Genomic DNA, 20,213 nt, shown 5'->3' on the forward strand with positions numbered 1-20,213 from the left:
AAGTGGAGGTGTGGTCTTCTGCATACCTTGGTTGTAACAATTATTTGAGTTACTGTTGCCTTTCTATCATCTTGAACCAGTTTGACCATTCTCCTCTAACCTCTTGCATCAACGAGGCATTTTTTCTAACTCAAATTTTTCTTTTTTGGACCATTCTCTGTATACCCTAGAAATGCTTGTGCGTTAAAAGTTTGTGAAATACCAACAACCATGCCACGTTCAAAGTCCTTAAAATCACCTTTCTTCCTCATTCTGATGCTCACTTTGAACTTTAAAAGCTCTTCTTCCCCATGTCTACATGTCTAAATACATTGAGTTGCTGCCATGTTATTGGCTCATAGATATATTTGTGTTTGCAAGCAGTTGAACAGGGGTACCTAATAAAGTTGCCGGTGAGTGTATAATGTGCACATATGAGTCGCATTTCAGTTTTACGATAGCAGCGTATACTAGAAGGATGTTAAATAAACCGGTTTTATTCATAAATTCAGAAATGATTAGCTAACAGTGTTTTACTACTGTGTGATTTCTTAAAACCACCAAAGGCAATACTTAGAGATTAGAAATCTTCTTCTCTGATGTTTGACACGTCGTTTACGTCGGTTTTATTTTATTTTATAAAAACAAAGGTCATGTGGAGATTTTTTTTTTTTTTTTGTTAATGGATAGTAAAAATACCAGTTTTCAAAAATATCCATATCCGTATAGACAGGATAGACAGGACCCAAGACAAAATCATTCAGTATCTTTAGTGCGTCTGGACCATGTTTGTGTTGTGTTCTTTTCTGTGGTTGTCTGTATGAGAACGATGGTCACACCATTGCAGCTTTTTGGAGATGCAACAAAATGATGTTCTTTCAGATCGGCCTGAATTTGTTTTAGTGCTTTTGTGTTTTGACGGCACTCTGTCGCTGCTGGGTTTCTCTCTCTAAGCTCCTCATCTTCTGATTCTTATCTCGCAGCCTGTTTTGATCCAGTCATCTCCACAGTTACATGGTCGAGTTCAAGTGTTTTTCTGTTCAAGCGAACAGATTGATTAAGAGGAAGTCATCCAGAATAAAGAGTTTGGGAGGTCGTGCTGGGGTCAGGCTGCAGCGTCAGAGAAAGGCTGCAGTTGTGTTGGCTTTGGTCACTTTCCATCTGCCTCTCCCTCTCAGTCTCTCTGCTGGAGCTCTGAGGTGAAGGCGGGGTCATGAGAGTCCATAGAGAAACTCAAAGTTTTCACCTCTGTGTTTTTGATTCGACATGGCATTTTTTTTTTGTTTAGTTTGATTTCAGGTAGGGCTGGGAAATATATCGATAAAAAAAATATATCAATATAGTTTTAAATGATGAGTGATATGGAATTAGATCATATATCGATATATAGTTTTTTTTTCTTTCTTTATATATAAATGCTGCCCTTACTAGGGTTTATCATATTTAGTTATTTTGTAATATTCGTTATTCTTTTCTCATATAAATATATTAATTTCACAAAAAGATTGGCCTATTTATTTCATTGGCGATTTTTATTTTAGATTTTATTTTATCTAAATGTGCTCTTTATGGAGCTTTGATTTTTTTTTTTTTGTTGTTATACAGTATTTATGTTGACTTAAGTAAATGGTTGACTTAAATAAATGGTTGACTTCAATAAACGGTTTTAATAAAACTACTTGTGACATGTCATATTTGACTTTAACTGAACATTTGCTCTCACTTTGCGAATATAATATGAGGATATATATCGTATATCGATATTCAGCCTAAATGCTGTATATCGGGATATGACTTTTGGTCCATATCGCCCAGCCCTAATCTCATGTGCAGTGATGGAGATCAAAGAAGTCTCAGCTGGCCACACTGGTTCTTCAGGCTCTTATCATGTACTTTCCACCCAGCCGAGTCACATTTCAGATTCTTTCTGACACGTCCTTTGGCATCTTTTTAAAATTAGAAGTGCTATGTTTGTCAGAAGGGCCTCTCGGCAGCAGGGCGGGGTCTGGGAGCTGCATTTTGAAGGACGTGACGGGGTGAACTGATACAGGACAGGACATGTGATTTAAACCAATCGATGTTCGATCTCCTGACAGCTGGCTGCGGCTGCGGGTGTGTGTGGAGACAAAGATGGCGATAGTTAGTTACGCTCGGCTGGTGTCATTTATTTCCCTCCGCTTGGTAAAAGATCAATAGACGATCATCCATCCAAACATCCATGGCTAATAAAAGGCAGAGCAGCACTCAGGATGTGTCTCAGGATTATCAGGCTGAGTTGACCCACAGATCACCAGCTAGCAGTGGACTCCAACCTGCTGTTTCTGGGAATCAATTTTCTTTGAGACTAGTGCAAATATAAAGCATACCAAAACAGATGTTACTTTGCCAGCATCGACATATTCTGGGAGGTAAAAACCCGCTAATGTAGGACCGGGCGATATATCGATAAAAAAAATGTATTGATATATTTTTATTGTGATAATGAATTAGACCATATCGCATGTATCAATATAGTTTTTTAAAAAAAAGCTTTCTTCAAATATAAATGCTGCCTTTACTAGTGTTTGTCATATGTATTTCTTAAATAATGTTCGTTATTCTTTTCTCATATAAATATATTTATTTCAGAAAAAGATTGGCCTATTTTATTTCATAGGCTATTTTTTATTTAAGATATTTTTTTATTTAAATGTGCACTTATGGAGCTCCATAACTCAACTCCTGTTGTGATACAGTATTTATGTTCACTTAAATAAATGGTTTTAATAAAACTACATGTCATATTTGACTTTGAGTTTGACTGAACATTTGCTCTGTTTGCGTTAAAATATCTGGATATATATTGTATATCTATATTCAGCCTAAATATATTGGGGATATGAGTTTTGGTCCATATCGGCCAGCCCTACACTAAAGCATTAGTATGTGCTGTTGTTATTAGAAGCAGAATGTGTTTATAACGAGATTTATTTTGAACAGGCAGTACTGCAAGTATCAAAGAAAGACAAAATAATTTTTCTGGGGACTGAGGAAGCATTTTGGCCAGATGTTTGTGTGACAGATGGTGTTTATTATATGGAAATAGCTGCACAAATTGCATACGATGTGGTTGTGAATCACAGTATTTTTCAGGGAATATTAGTGTGATTTTTGTGCTGGAAAAAAACAAACAAAAGAAAACAGAAATGAACCATCCTCTGGTTGGTCATGCCAAGTATAAGGTGTTTATCTATTGCATAATCTATGGATTATTTTTTTTTTGGATAGATAATTTCTCTGGTTTTTCTGGTTATGGTTTCTTGTTGCATTAGTTTTTTTTTAAAGTGTAAAGTAAAAAATGAGACCCGGTACATATTCAGCTGAAGTGGATGTATTTCCTGTTATTATAACAAACTTTTAGACTTTGTTTTGTGAAAGAGAAATTTGAGTTTGTGTCACAGAACATCAGGTTACGGTGATTTTGTGCAAGAACTGCAGGCAAAGCTGTGTTTCTGCTTGTTATTAAGTTTTACTCAGTTTCTCATTTTTCATGTGTTATACCATGTTTCCTTGTCCAGTTATCTCTCTTTATGTTCTCTTGTTATCCATCTCAAGTCTCTATCTTCCCTCCATCTCTCTTCTCTCCCATCCTGTAATCTAATTACTGCTAACTGGCTGGTAATAAAGTTGTCATAGTTGAGGGACGTCATGTCCACTCCCTGACTATATTATGTTTCCTGGTAACGTTCCAATTCATTTCCTGTGGAGACGTGGACAGAGGAGAGGAATCATTGATAATGTGATTTCTGTCATCATGCTCATTGATTTTGACTTGTGTTTATGTCTTAGTTAATGTTGGAGGGTTATCAGCTGTGTGTCTGTGTGTTCGGGCGGATCTGTTGGTCCCTGGATGTGCTTTAGTGCCTGGGCATATTTAATTACACTGATGTGTGCATGGTTCATTTTACAGTACATCTCCCTCCAGCCTCATCATATTCCTTCTCCTCCCTTCTCAGGAGAGACGTCTAGATGATGCTGCCGTCAAGTTTCCAAATAGCTTGTTTAGCTTGTGTTTGAATTACTTTTGACCAGTTAAGAAAACTGGGTCAACACAGCTTCACAGCTCCATGAAGCATTCACTGACACTCTCCTTGTTCCCTCAGGTAAAGGTCAACATCATCGGAGATGTGATCGAACAGGGCTCCACCAACCTGAGGGTCGACCCTGCAGGTTTCAGCCCGCACGCTGCAATCTACTCCATGCGTCCAGACATCCGCTGCGTCATACATGTGCACACTCCTGCCACGGCTGCTGTAAGTCCTCATTACACTAGAACATTTTTAAAACCTGCCCTGCAAGCAAATGACTGTCAGAGCTTCTGATCAACTCAGAAATGTCAGGGTGGTTTTTGCTCACATTTTACTTGAAATGTAATTGTATTTCAGCAGTAAAGCACAAACACAAAAAGTTGCAAAAATTAGCTGGAAAATAAGCCCTCTGAACCCCAAGCAATTTCAGGGCGTTTTTTTTGTCATATTGAGTCACATTTTACTCACCATGGCCTTGTTTTTTTCTGTTATATTTAATTCCTGCACCCCTGTGTGCACAGCACAATGTTACTTTTTTGTGCAGTAAAGCACAGTCATAATGCTATAAATAATGAAAATGAAAAATCTCATTTAATTTTTTTTTGCTAATTTATTTTACAAGCTTTAAAATAAAATAAAATGTGTGAATATATAGTTACAATATTTATTCAGTTCCCAATTTTTTCAGTTCAGTTATTGGACAAAAAAACCTCTCTCGTCCTCTCTTCTCTGATCTGTGTAAACAGTAAACAGCTCTGTTGAACTTTTGTCTCATTGCTGTTTGTCTTAGCCAAGTCATTCTTGGCTTCCCAGTTGTGCTAAAATTTTGTGTTTTTACAGGATCTTATGAGTGCAAACAGTTTGTTTCTGGTAAGATTTTAAATGAGACTTCTACAATGAAGTGATTTTGATGAAATATAAACATTTTAAGCCTAAATTTGGTTACTTTTCCTGATGGACACGTTTGTCACCCATGATCAGTTCAAGGAAAAGTTGACAATCTGAAGATGATGCCCATTTTTGGGGTTCAGACGATTAACACCTGAAGCTCAGTGAACATAATAACCAGATGTTGGATCTTTGACTTTAGTGTATTCAGGGAGTATGAGAAATTTGAACGGTGTAATTGTATCAAACCTCAACTGAAAAGGATAATGATCTGTTATGGGAAATGTTGGTGATATGTATGATAGGCTCGTCTCTGCAGTCAGAGGGTCTGAAGTTTTCCTCACAGAGCTGTCCAACATGAATGTCAGCCGCAGACTCAGATGAATAAAACAGCTGTAACACACCTGTCAAAGCTTCTCGTCTCTCATGTCTCTGCTGCCTTATTCTCACCTTCTTTCTGCTTTAGGTGTCATCCATGAAGTGTGGCATCCTGCCCATCTCCCAGGAGTCCTTGATCCTGGGTGATATCGCCTACTACAACTATCAGGGCAGCCTGGACGACCAGGAGGAGCGCAGAGAGCTGCAGAAGGCCCTGGGGCCCACAGCAAAGGTATGAAGCTGGGCAGTCCTAAAGGAATAGTTTGTTTATTAATAATACATTTAATTTACTGTCTTGCAGACAGTAAGATAAGAAGATCAATACCACTCTGTGGTTGCTGGCTATGATTAACATTTACTGCACAGACATAGAAGTTGGTTTCCATCTTATCATCTAACACTCAAAATAAAAAATCAGCATTTCCCAAAATGTCAGAGAAGTCTTTTAACTTTCCATACTCTTTGATCTATGATGCACTCACACTGACAGCAGACAAAAATATGAAATGAAGCGAGCGTCTTAGAAAATATAGAATCATTGTTAAGCCTGTGATGTGGAGATAATAAAAGGTATTTTTGATATATTGAGGGAAGGGATGTTTTTGTTTCTTGCCCTTGCAGTCAAGAAAGAGAAATGAACAAATTATCAGGGTGCGGCTAATTTCAAATAGGACATCCTGTTGAGATGTCAGTTACCTTCTGGGCCTCTTTATTTCTGTCCTTGCATGTGTTTCCCCATGTGAGTTCAACAGACTTTTAATTGGCAAAAATTCAGGGAATTCAAGGGAATTTCCACTGGTGTTGTGTTGCCAGGCCCTGCAGTGCCCCGACCCTTGATACATGGAATCAGAAATGTTTGGTGGCTACTTATTAATGAAATACAGTCACAACTAAAGCAGGTTAAACAGATGTACCTCTAATTGACCTTTTCTGTGTGTGTGTTACAGGTTTTGGTGCTGAGGAACCACGGTGTTGTTGCTCTCGGGGAGACCATAGAAGAGGCCTTTCACTACATCTACAATGCCCACTATGCCTGTGAAATCCAGGTACACACACACACACACACACCAGTGCACACTTACTAACTGCTGCTGTTTTGGGTACCGAGCACATTCCAGCACCACTCGGCTTCCCCTGCACATGTATTAGACCAGCAGGGCGGCAGCTTTCTCGCTAAATATAATCTCCCCACAGCCGTTTTCACATTTCCCAGCTCTCACTATTTTAACAACGCTGCATAAGTCATAATCTCTTGCCTTGCGGAAATGTTGGCTAAACAGCCAGGCTATTAGGAGTGATGAGGGGAGTAGCATGCTGATGTGTTGTTGTTGCTGATGTCGGTCCAAAGCAGCATTTAGAAAAAGGGTGTTGTTCTTCCTTTTATTTCTGAACCAGTAAAAAAAAAATCTGAAAGATGGAAGAGGGGATTTCAAGAGGTCTGGAACAGGCAGGAGGAATAAATGGTTATTAAATCAGTATATACAACCCCAGTTCAGAAAAGTTGGGGCACAGTGGAAATAAAAAATGCATCAAATTCAGTGTAATCTTTACAATATATATACATTAGATATCTTGTCTTTGTACTATATTCAATTGAATTTAGGTCGAAAATGATTTCCAGAAAATTGCATTGTGTTTTTATTAAATCTCTCCACAGCGTCAGGCTTGTATAATGGGCCGATATTAAATATCGCATTCATATTTCATGTATTGTATTTTAAAAATCTCAATATGAAAGACATGAATTCTGTTGTCTGTACCCCTCAGGGTATTAACTTAAAAGTAATACATAAACAGTTAAAAAGTTAGCTCAAAATAACAGATAAACAGTTAAGCAGTTGAAATGGTAAACTGAAAGTATCAAAGGCTTGATGGTTGGAATAACTAGCTAAAGATGCATAAACAGTTGTTATAACTTTAGTTAGCTGAAAGTTCAATAGTTTGCTTAAAGTAATTGATGGATAAATGGTTGAAACATTAGCTAAACGTAACGGATAAACAGTTGAAATGGTTAGCTGAAAGTAATCAAGGGCTAGATGGTTAATTAAAGTTAGCTAGTTAGCTTAAAGTGGATAAACTATGGTTTATACTTTATACTTTAGTTAGCTGAAAGTAACTGAGCAACCATTGCTTAAAGTAATTTAAGGATAGATGGTTGAAGCATGAATGTGTCCATATATATATATATATATGTCCATAGATAGATAGATAGATAGATCACATGAAGGTCACATTACTATAGTTTCATATCAGAAAATGCGATCAGACTCATTTCTTGTAATGTCCAGCTCTGAGAGACGTCATGATGTATCAAACATAGTGTTTTGTGTGGATTTCTTTCTGGTGTTTTGCTGTTGGACTCCTGTGTGTCTTTGTGTTCCCTTGTATGCAGGATTTTAGAGATGTTGTTGTGCCCCTTACTGTAACAGGCATACCAAATCTCCTGATTGACTCTCCCTGGTCAAGCAAAAGAAAACATTAATCCATCCTGCAAAGCCCGGCTTAATTTCTATAAATAAATCCCCCCACCATGTTTGCTGTATGCCATGCTCTGTATGTTCCTGGTTCCTGTGGTAGCTTAAGATTGAGGGAGTAGCTCATTTTGGTTTTGTTAAATTATGTCTTTCTTTGGTGTGGAAAATGGTCAGAAAGTCTCTTCCTGCATAATGTAATTTTAGGTGGATGATCTAATGCCCTAGATGTTTGATAAAAGGGCCTTTTTGTCTGTTTACTGCCTTCAGTGGGCAGTAAAGGCTCACATGCTTCTCTTTCCTCACTTTGTGATTTTAGGTAAATGCCATCTCGTCTGCTGGAGGCGTGGACAACCTCATAGTGCTGGACCCGGAGAAGTACAAATCACGAGTTTCCGCTGTGACTGTGGCCGATGTCAACAGGGGAGGACAGTACAAATGGAAGTATGGCGAGCTGGAGTTTGAGTGTCTGATGAGGATGCTGGATAATCTGGTGAGTCAAGTGTTATTGTTGCACAAAGAAGCTCAGAGGCAAATTAAGTGAAAATGAAGTGAAGGGTACTCAGAGGATTTATTTGACTTTCTTTAATCTCAACACATTGATTTTTTTCGACAAAACCTGTTCTTTTAAGCAATGTTTTTTTCGTACAATTTAATGCGTGTCTGGCAATATTTTTAATTAATTAAAAAAACACAATATTAGCACAACCTACAAGCATCAGTGCATTCATTTTTTTAAATATCCTTCCTGGGAGAACTCCTCAGTGCCCTCTATTGTAATACATTTCTGTTTATCTGTAATAAACTGAGTTGGAAGTGACCATGTGCACTGGTTGCCACTGCAGGCGAGCAGATAGAAAATAGCGCCCCCTACAGAAAGCTACAGAAAATGTAAGGAAAACAGCAGGACTGTGTGATGCATCATCTGAAAGCTGGGAATCTGAATCTGAAGATTCATTTATAATTTACAATTTACATGCAACTCTTGTGCCTGCACTTTGTTTGGCAAGTTGTACTAGGCATAAATAAAAAAATAACTATGTAATTAATGAATTAAAGTCAACTATTAATTAATGTTGAAAAGGGCTACATTATAATGGGAGTATATGATGGACATACCCATGTTCAGCTATGTCTCATAAGTTGATGGTAATTGGAAGTAAAAGCAAGTTATGGGTTGGTACTATTTATTACACTTGAAAATTACAACAAAAAAAAGCCAGAAATCACCCCCAAAATATCAAATTAGGACACCAAGACCTTGATGAACACCAGAGAATAAGTTTTCCTGTGATTTTCTGTCCAACACTTTTGGAGATTTCAGCAAGAACTACATTTTCGAGCAGTTGGATTGCAATTACTTCTGTTCTGCTGAGAATATTTTAATATGGCAAGAAGTGATATTAAAAAATAATTATAATAATAATTTTGAATCACCACAATGAGTCAGTCCTTGGTAAATGTCTTTGCTCTCTCTCTGTCTGAGCTTGTCGTAGCATCTGTCTCTGTCTCTCATGCGTCACTATGTGTCTCCCCTTCTCACCACTAGCACCTCACACTTTCTTTCCCTCTCTTCCTTCTTCTCTCTCTCTCCTCTCTCCTGTCATTGCCTCTCCGCATGCTGAGTCTCTGAGCAGCTTATCTCTGCGTCATCCTTGTTTCTTCCGACACCTCATAAACACAGCATTCGTCTCAGATAAGCTAATAGTTTTAATACAAGAACCAGACACAGTGACGAGAATAAAAAGCAGGAAAGTAAAGTAGTTACTCTCTCCACCCCGATTTAACACCTAGAGCACAAAAGCCAAAAATATAAAGAATATAAAGCAGGATGCTGCAGGAAAAGAGCATGTCAGCCCTGGATAGAAAAAGTGGGATCAAGTGAAGTTGAGAGGTCAACTTTGATTTTGGAGCTGAGATGAATAAAAGAGGACAAAACGGAAAAGGAACGGAACTTTACTGTCAAGTCCAGTGTGGAAAAATTTGTGACGAACAGCAGGACCAAGTGAGAGTTCAGCGACAGAGAGAGAGAGAGGCAAGAAATGAGAGTGTGAGAGAAAAGGAAAGACGAGGATAAAGAGGAGAGGGTCAGACAGGAAATGGCTCTCTGACTCCGTCCTCTGTGCTGCCAGAAACCCTGTGGTCACAACACTGCTTCTCTCTTTCTTTTTCATTTGACCGATGTGTGAAACTGGCAGCTCAACCAGCGTTATAGAGAGGAAAAGTCACAGAAAGAATGCTAATTTCTGCTCAGGAATGCATCATTGTGGATTCATAATAATGTCAAATATTATCTATTTATGATCTTCACTGGGTAACCAGGATGATACAATAGATAATAGATCGAATGGAGGAGTAGAAGTCAAATGGGGTCTACATAAATAAAAAGTATGGATCTTTAAATTACACCAAATTAAAGACAACAATCAGTTTATGTGATCTTGTTTGCTGCTGCAGGGTTACAGGACAGGTTACACCTACAGACACCCCATCATGAGAGAGAAGCCGAGGCACAAGAGCGACGTGGAGATCCCCGCCACTGTCACAGCGTTTATGTTCGAGGATGATGGGGAGAGCGCCACAAGGCTGCCCTTCAAGTTCCTGCAGCAGCGGCAGCAGAGGGAGAAGACGCGCTGGCTCAACTCGCCCAACAGCTACACCAAGGTCAACGTGGAGGGCGGAGAAGAGCGCTACAACAGCCGGACGACCACGGTGAGCACAGTGTGAATGTTCAACATGAAGACGATTAAAGCTTTCAGTTTTTATTCTAAAGGTATGAAGCTGAACTGAAACTAAAACCTCTTTCCTCAACAAATTACATGTGTATTTATGTTTGTGTGACAAAGTGAACTTCGTAGACATACAGCTGCATCTCAATAAATTAGAATAAGATGGAAAAGTCCATTAGTATTGAGTCATATAGATGGACATACTTTTCAGAGGCCAACAGTTCCATATTAAACATACTTTTTAAAATTGGTCTTTTGTAATATTAAAATTTTTTGAGACACTGAATTTTAGGTCTTCATTAAATGTAAGTCATTAGAAGAAATTAAATAAATTAAGGCATGAAATGTTTCATTCTGTGTGTGATGGATCTATATAATGTGTTATTTCCACTTTTTGAATAGAATACTGACGTAAATAAACTTCTCTATGATATTCTAATTTATTGAGATGCCCCTGTACTTTTCATTTAGTTCATTGTCATATCAGTGTGGACTGCCTTGTTTTGACAGGTTTCTCAGTATTTAACACCTGGTAGCATGCCGCCATCTACTGGCTGAACAGAGAACTACATGTATTCTGCTTCAGTTGCTCTGGTTCATGTTATTTATCTAACATTTAGCTTAGTGTCCTCCAGTGATTAAACACTGCACTTCCACACATTTGGATGTCTCACAGGAGACACACTTAAGAATAATTTATCTAAATCAAAGCAGCAAACAGTGGATCTCCTGACTGTGAGTCCCTAATAATGGTGGATCCTAAAGTTCCCATGATGCAAGTCAGTAGTTTTTCATCAGACCCTGACACTGACAGGTCTGTTCAAATTTTATGCACACTTGTACTGCTTAGCGCATAAAATCAGCTCCTAAAAAGCAAGCTGTAAATAAAAATTATACATTATGATATTCTACTTTCATTGTACTGATTTTCCCCCTACATCCGACCTACTTTTTGATATCAAACACCAATTGATTTTTGAATATTTTAACCCTTTATATGTCAGGTTTCTGTCATGATGACAACACTTTTATAGACCTGGCTGCAATGTGATTCAAGATGACCCATGTTTAGATTTATTTGAAGCAGTGTATATGGATTGTGTGTATAAACCGCATGGTTTTTCTCTAAACGCTGAATATGGTCAGTATGACACAATCTGGTGGAAAGTGGTAAAAATGATCAAGAGCTGAGCTGGAAATAACAAGATCAAATAATAATACACAATCTTGCCAAAATTCATGCATGAACACAGCCAAAACTATTAACAAATGAAGAATAAAAAGCGTGTAAAATGTGCTCAACCTGTCCTGGATGAAATACATCTCAACGAGATACAAGAGATTATATGATATACAACGTGGATGCCTTACTGTTATACACAGTCTCCCATAAAGTTGGAATAACATAGGGTTTTTTTTTACCTCTTTCCATGAAATGATTGTGACAATGTGATTTATTCTTGACAGATAGTGTATATCTTCTCAAAACTTTATTTTCTCTTCCAAATACAGTATATCACAATGTTTGAGGATTGTGTCTGAAAACAAAATTATCCCAACTTTATGGGCGACTGTGTATATAGCAGTAAATGGAAAAGTGAAGTTACGTCATTTTAAAAATAGACAATAATTAAAGTATTTCAATTTAGTCTCATTGTTGTGATGTTATCTGTTTTTAAGAGCTTAACTTTCTTATATAAATAAGGCCTCAATTGAGTTTTATAGCTATGTTTAGTAGTGGTCAACCAATATTTTTAATGACTGGTGCAATATATAATGTTGATATCCTGTTGTTGTTGGGTTTTTACTTGCATTTGATAAAACTCAACAATTACATAATAATAACTGAGACACAAGTGACTGAACTTAAATGTATTTATTTCATTATTATTGTCTGCATTCTCTGTTTGTTTGCTTACTACATCTGCACTCTCTGCAGTGCACTTATTTTCCTTTTTTTTAAAGACTCAACAATAATAACAGACAACAATAAACAGTTTTATTGCACTTAAAAACAGCATCTGTGAGCTCATAGCAGCATCGACTCATTTCTGAGAAAGAGTGAACATGAATGAATAGATAATCAGTGTGAGTGAAGTGGCCTTCCCTGGTGTCGGCTCAGTCAGACACCATAAAAGAATAATCTGCCTCATGAGTGCAGCCACTGGCTGAGGCTGTTTATCCCAAAATGGCGGCTGACTGATTATTCAGTCTACCGCTGGTTATTGTTAGTTTTGATCTCACCTGTTGTGCCTTTCTTCTGCAGTGGATGAAGGCAGAGGAGACGGGAACCCCGATCCGGATCGAGGACCCCAATCAGTTCGTCCCTCTCAACACAGACCCCAAAGAGGTGCTGCAGAAGAGGAACAAAGTGAGTCTGACTCTTTAAATGTGTGTGACTGTGTGACTGTTTAAATAATTTAAAGTGGCTGTTAAAGCTTCTGTTGTGTGTTTTGTCCTATCACAGATCAGAGAGCAGAACCGGTTTGATATGATGACATCGGGGCCGCGCTCTCAGCACCTGGCCGGCATCCCTGTTGATGAACCACGACGGGTAAGAGTTGTCTCTCTTTGATATTTGGACCTTGTGAAAAAAAAAATCCAATTCACTTTGTATGCTGGTATTACAGTGTGGTTTTGATTTGTTCAAACACGGTTGCCAGACAGTGGATGTCAAGACCTGTTTTATACGTCCTTTATAAATCACTAGCTGCACTCCAAATCACCTCCCAACTAGACACAATGGAATAAGAAAAATGCACAGGTGTTTCACAAAAAATACCTGAATTAATGTAAAAAAAACTTGCTGAAATAGACTCCAGTTCTCTGGCACCAGGTCAAGCTCAGAAAATTCTTCTCTTAATACAAAGTATTGACAGAAATACATCGAGAATATACAGGTACATCTCAAAAAATTAGAGTATCATGAAAAAGTTCAATATGTTTTGTCAATCATTTCAGAAGTGACACTCATACATTAGATTTATTACGTGTAGAGTGAAATATTTCAAGCCTGATTTTCTTGTAATTTTGATGATTCTCGCTTAGAGTTAATGAAAACTCAGTGTCTCAGAAAATTAGAATATTGTGGAAAAAGTTCAATATTGAATTCACAGTCAGTGTGGGGCCATGTCCTCTGCTGACCTGAACCCCATAGGAGTCTATGGGCTGTTGTCAAGAGGAAGGTGAGAGACACCAGATGAGCTGAAGGCTGCAATAAAAGCAACATGGTGCTGTAGGCTGATCTCCTCCATGCCACCAAGTATTAATGTAATAATTCATGCAAAAGGAGACCCAACCAAGTATTGAGTGTATAGAAATGAACATACTTTTCAGAAGCCAGACATTTGTGTTTAAAATATCCTTTTTCTTTATTGATCTTATGTAATATTCAAATTTTCTGAGACACTGGGCCTCATTCATGAAACGTTAGTAGATTTGTGCGTAGATTTGCACATAAAAGCCTACGCTACTAAAAACCTACTCCGGATTCATGAACGCTGCGGGAAACTCAGATCTGATCGTAAACACGTGTGTATGATCATGAATGCCAATCCATCGTAAGGTGGCAGCGCGCTCCCGATAATCAGCAATTAGCATGAACCCCGCCCATGAATTGCTAATGACCACCATATAAGGAGGTGTGTAGAGGCATCCTGTCGACCTGTCAGTCATGGCACAAAGAAAAAAAGAACGAGAAAGAAAAAAGAATTTTTCCGAAGCGGAGATTGAAGTTATTTTGGGAGAAGTGGAGTCCAAAAAAAAAATTTTATTTTCATCTGTTAGTAGTGGTGTGACAGGGACAGGCAAAGCGAAAGCGTGGAGGGAGGTGACGGACGCAGTAAATGTGGTTTCTGTAGTGCAAAGAACTACGTCCGAGGTTAAACGTAAATGGTTTGACATTAAACTTGACGCAAAGAAACGCATTAGCGCACACAAAAAAAGTACATCTGCCACAGGAGGAGGACGCTCAGAGTCCAAATACCCCGTTGGTGCGCTCTACAACGGCCCGAGTAGCCGCGTGCGCCTCATTGTATGCTCCTGTGGTGTCTGCGGGCTGGCCAGTGGGGTCATAAGCCACGGCGTCAGTGGGTAACCCCTATCCCCTACGGATATAGAAAGGTAAGTCCATATATAACACACACATGTGATTATGCAGGCTATATTCTTACCAATGAGCCAGCCGTCTCTCACAGCTCCATCCTCCAAACGCGTGCCAACTGCGCAATTACGCAGGATGAATGCGTCATGCGTCCCACCGGGCCACCGTGCCACAACGTTTAACAACACACACTTTGCGTCACAGATCAGTTGCACATTCACGGAATGAAAGTTTTTCCGGTTAATGTAAGCAAATGCATCACCGGATGGAGCCTTGATGCGTACGTGTGTGCAGTCTATGGCACCGATAACACCTGGCATGTTTGCAACTGCGCTGAACCCCTGCATTACTTCTGTCTGCCGTTGTGCGCCGTATGGAAATTGGATATACTCTGGCATTAATTTAATGATACCTCTGAGAACTGCAGGCAGGATGCGTCAATTTACATAGATAATTCACAATTATGAGTTTAATCTGAATCTTAATCCCGCCAATTGCCAACTAATTTAACTAAATATGTTATATTTTTAATCGTTTGCCATGTTTATATCACATGTTTCAAAGGCATCTGCGTATTGTGTACATAACAGAACGCATTATGAATTAAAATTGTAATTTCCAACAGTGACGAGCATTATTTATATGCGTTCTTAAATTTACACAAGCACTACGTGTGGTCAGCAGCATGTGTAGATTTTGTTAGTAGCTACGAAAAGATCGGAGCTACTAAAATATTGATGAATGCGGAGATGCACGTAAATTTCCGTCTGCGAACGGTTTACACACAAATTCGTTCTGCTCACGTTTCATGAATGAGGCCCACTGAGTTTTGTGTTCTCATTATCTATAAGCCATAATCATCAAAATTACAAGAAATACAGGCTCGAAATATTTCACTCTATGTGTAATGAATCTATACAATATACGAGTTTCAATTTCTGAAATAATTGACAAAAAAGTGAACTTTTTCACAATATTCCAATTTTTTGAGATGTACCTGTGAATCTGCTCTTCATGGAGAGTTTTCATCCAACAACATAAAGAGTCTTTTTTTTCATGTGTGTTCAGAGAAACATTTACTTCACATTAGGGATTCAAGATTTCGTCAAATGCTCTAAAAACAGGTCCAGTATGCGTCTGTGGTTTATTATTATACCACCCGGCCTCCTGCTGCACTGCAGCACCAGTACAGATTTCCTGAATGACTTGTTTATTGAGCAATAACTCAGTGAAGGTGTTTTCAGTTATTCTGGATGATTAGACACAAGTGGAAACACCTGTGTTGGCGTTCCATCGTTGTGCAGGAGCTTAAATCATCTCCCCTTTATAGTTCACAGACAGCTTAATGACGCCTTTTGACCACTAGGTGGAGACAGGAGAGAATATTTTGCAACCTATAATAAGTTTATAGTTGCACTTAGTCATTAAACAAAGTAAAGATTGATTAAAAATATCGAGTGCTGATGGTTGTGTGGTGTCTTGTCTTGAAGGATCCTGTGCAGATAAACATTCTGGTAAATATCCACAAGTGTTTTCTAATTGTTGGCGTTGCAGTGGTGTTTTTATTTGACTCTTTTTTTATTTGTGGATTCATTTTTATACTTTATTGCCCGCTGAGACCAGAAAAAATTGCATGTGTTTGTTCTTGTTGTATTCACCAATTTTTAAAGAAATTGTCACTGTTTTTTCTACTTCATTTAAAGTTACACTTGTTGTTTTCCCGTGTGTGGATTCTTGAAATGAGACGTTGTGTTGGAGCATGGTAGTTTTTACACAAAAATCCAAGAAGACATGTTATTTACGTGTGTGTGCATGTGCGTGTGCGTGTGCGTGTGCGTGTGTGTGTGTGTGTGTGTGTGTGCGTGTGCGTGTGCGTGTGAGTGCGTGTTACCAGTGTTCATGTTCCACAGTCTGTTAAAAAGAAGTTGCAGACTAATTGGTTGAGACTCTCCGCCTCGAGTTGGGAATCACTTGAGTTCTGTGTGATGTGGTCGACACTTTTATCTTTATATGAGCCGCCGTAGTTACGTTGTAATGAATGATTGTCCCTCTCAGTCACAGGGGGGGGTGTGCGCCTCTCCGAGTGTGTATGTGAGTTGTTTTGTTTGTGTGTTACACCAGTGTGTGTTTTTACTTAAGAGGAAAAGAAAAATGGATCTGTTGTGTTTGTGCATGCATTTATGCTCTGGTGCATTTGTTTGTGTGTGTGCTTTGTTTTTTGCATCTCAGAGAGTGTGTGTATGTGCCTCCTGACTGCTTGTGTGTGTGTGCTCCATGCTCACCCCTCTCCCTGTCTCCTCCCCAGCCATACGTGCCCACAGAGGAGGACCAGATGGCTCCCCTGCCTCCCAACCCCTTCAGTGAGCTGTCAGAGAAGGCGCTGGAGGAGTACCGCAAGAACGTGGAGAGGAGGCAGCTCGGCCTCAGTGGTACGACACACGCATAAATACACATGCTTTGAAAAAGAAAACATGCAAACACACACAAACACACACACACCAGACTATAAATTCATTAATGTTCACAGGTGTGTGTGGATTTGATTCTGAAAATCTTTCACGCTCAACTTGCAAACACCACAAGAGGCCAGTCACACTGAGAGACATATGGACTGCACACGCTGGCACACACACACACACATAGACACACACACACACACACACATACACACACACACACAGTGACTTGTACTCAAAGCCAAAGACTCTCCATGAGCAGCAAACAACCCAACCAACCTGTAAAGGGTCATTTAACATCAAATTATTGAACAGGTTTAAAACTATCGATCAATAATCAATGTGTAAGACACACTCTGACAGCTTGCAGGAGGAGATTAAACCGAGCCAGCAACATTTGTCAGTAGATTTGAGCAAGCAGCAGGTTTTTGCCGTCTTCAAAGATGTGTGCTCACATTTTTGGCAGTTAGGATTCAAGCCTGCTGATGTGTCAGCAGGGCCGATATTATCAGCCAAAATTGGTTTGTATTTTGGCAGTATTCAACAGCAGCAATATATGTGTTATAGGTAGTGTTTTTGTAGACTATTTTAACTTAATTTTCTCTTTAATTGCACATATTGTATTTATAATTATTTATAAAAGTTAGATTTTTAGTTTACTGTTAACAATATGCTGTTTTTACCGCGTCTTTTGAAGCAAATGTTATTGTTAAACTGTAAAATATAAACTGCTATCTACACATATTATCTTTATCACAACTCTTTCATAATAAAATCTGAGCTATCCAAGCAAAAACTATTAATTTATTTGAACAAGTATTGATTTCTATCATACCCAGGTAACAGTATAAGCCTTAAAAATGTACTTTGAGTTCAGCTCTAGTTTGTATTCCTGACATAAACTGAGAGTATAATCTTTTAGATTTGACTTTAGAGTGAAGTCTCAATCCGGCAGATTAATCTCGTTTACGAGTGTCAGGCAGCTTCCTGGTCGGGCTGAAACCAAAAGTCATTTATTTTACGTTTGAAGCTTCTGTTGAGATTTCGAATGAAGCTTCACACGTCTGCTGTCCACCCCCAAAATATCAAGAATCCTCCTCCAGATACATATAATCTTTAAAGACTCAAGAAAGTTGCATTACGTTTTCAAACTGAAATAGATTTTTTGTCATAGGGGTTATAAGGGATTCAACTAATTTTGTTTTTTCTTCTTCTTCTGGTTAAACGATTTATCATTCGGTTTATAAAATGCAGGAAATGGTAAAATATGTCCATCCCAGTTTCTCAAGGTCCAAAATTATGTCTTAAACATCTTGTTGTGTCTGTCCAAACCCAAAGATATTCAGTTTAATATGATATAAAACAGCAAAAAAACAGGAAATATCATGAACAACAGTTGAAAACAATCCTCTGCAGCCAGCGTCGGAATCTCATTCTACAAATAATATATTAACAATATAACTGTTGTCTATTATTTTTCCACTACTGTACAGAATGAACAGACATGCTTAAAAAAAGCTTTGCAGCATTTGAATGTTGCTTCAATATCCAGTTGTCACGTTATAAATGAGGCTTTGAAGCTTTGAACTCTTGGGTCAGGGCTACGTCCTGGAGTGCTCCATTCATTTTTCCATTGGTGTAAAAGACTTTCAGCTGTCGAGAATACAAGATCTGAACCGCCAGATGTGAGCACGTCCTGCTGAAGTCTGTTAAAGTTGTTAACAAGCACCATCTGACGCTTTCAACAGCTCAGAATCGGCTAAAACAGCTGGAGCAGATTTCAAACTGAGCTCTAACCAAATCAGGATTTCTTTAAAACCTGCAAATCTGTCTCCTCCTGCTCCTCTTCAAATCTTGACTTGCAGATTGATTACTGAGTTTGTTCTGTGCTCTCCCAGGAGTTTTGGTGTTCATAAACATCCATATAATCTCAGGGTCTGTAGCGCTGTCGCCTTAGCAGCGATCCCATTGGACGGCCAACACACCGCCCGCAGTATCACGTACAAACACACACTTATATACTTTGAACATGTCCCTGCAGGCCGTCATCTGTGTTAACCCTCTGTGTGCACACACCAGATCGTCAATGCTAATCAAATTAGCCTCTGTCCCACTGCCTTTCAGACAATCAATAGTGAACAGATAGTGAAGGGGGGTCGTCCCGCATACACACCTGCCACTCTGGACGTGTTGAATGTGTGTATTCATATACATGTGTGTGTGTGTGTGTACATCAGCGCTCCTACATGTTTAAAAGATCATCCAAATGGATCGTCCTTATGTGCATATGAAACGAGAGCTAATGTGCGTGCGTTCACATGTGCCGCCGTGTGAGCGGCCGGTGTGACTAAGATGGCAGACCGAACAGACAGCAGGTCTTCACACCCGCCACATGAGCGCAGCCCGTTGCTATGACACTGTTGCCCCCACAGCCCCATGAATCCCCGGTGGCCAATCTGGATGCAAGCTGGAGACCGTCTGTAATGGCCTACACACAGACACACACACACACACACACACACACACACACACTGACACACTCAGTCACTATCAGGTTTAGCCTGTGATTAGTGTCCAGTCCACTCTGTATATTAATTTTGTAAATTAAAGTGTGATCATTTTAAATATTAAATGTCAGAACTGATACAAAAATAAAATACCTACCATACACCGAAATTTATTTGTTTCTTACCAAGATAAAAAAAAAATTGATTTAGATTAAGTGTTAGATAATTTACCTTGTTTTAAGAGTTAATTTCTTATTTTAAGTGTTCAACATGCTTATTTCTTGTCATGTGAAATGATCTGTCCATGCAGCAAGATCATTTCCTTCAGACTTAGTGTTTTTATCTTGTTTTTAGACACCCCTTTTTTGCAGTGTAAGTTATATGGTGCACTTTCATTGGCCTGAGTAATTTTCGAGCTTCATTTAAAAACTGCAGTTTTAAAACTGAAATTGATTTTTTTTTTTCAGTGGGATTATAAGGGATTCAACTAATTTATTTCTTCTTCTTCTTCTTAGTTAAAAAAAAATCATCACTTTGTCTGTAAAATGCAGGAAATAGTGAAATATGTCCATCCCAGTTTCTCAAAGTCCAAGATGATGTCTTAAATGTCTTGTTGTGTCTGTCCAAATCCCAAAG

At 38.7% G+C, this 20,213-nt stretch overlaps 1 protein-coding gene across 6 annotated transcripts in view; it reads left to right on the forward strand.

The window, feature by feature from the left end:
• add3a (adducin 3 (gamma) a) overlaps nt 1-20,213 on the forward strand; it is a 153,417-nt gene that overhangs the window by 125,306 nt on the left and 7,898 nt on the right. For 4 of the 6 annotated variants that reach the window (XM_059336296.1, XM_059336305.1, XM_059336289.1 and 1 more), the window contains 9 exons: nt 4,122-4,271; nt 5,401-5,544; nt 6,260-6,358; nt 8,103-8,276; nt 10,241-10,495; nt 12,779-12,883; nt 12,980-13,066; nt 16,105-16,128; nt 16,920-17,043. In XM_059336296.1, coding sequence (XP_059192279.1) covers nt 4,122-4,271; nt 5,401-5,544; nt 6,260-6,358; nt 8,103-8,276; nt 10,241-10,495; nt 12,779-12,883; nt 12,980-13,066; nt 16,105-16,128; nt 16,920-17,043 — 1,162 coding nt within the window. The remainder of the gene's footprint in view (nt 1-4,121; nt 4,272-5,400; nt 5,545-6,259; nt 6,359-8,102; nt 8,277-10,240; nt 10,496-12,778; nt 12,884-12,979; nt 13,067-16,104; nt 16,129-16,919; nt 17,044-20,213) is intronic. The other 2 variants (XM_059336315.1, XM_059336333.1) reach the window with 1 other exon arrangement.

Source organism: Centropristis striata, chromosome 1, assembly GCF_030273125.1.
Source record: "Centropristis striata isolate RG_2023a ecotype Rhode Island chromosome 1, C.striata_1.0, whole genome shotgun sequence".
NCBI lineage: Eukaryota > Metazoa > Chordata > Actinopteri > Perciformes > Serranidae > Centropristis > Centropristis striata.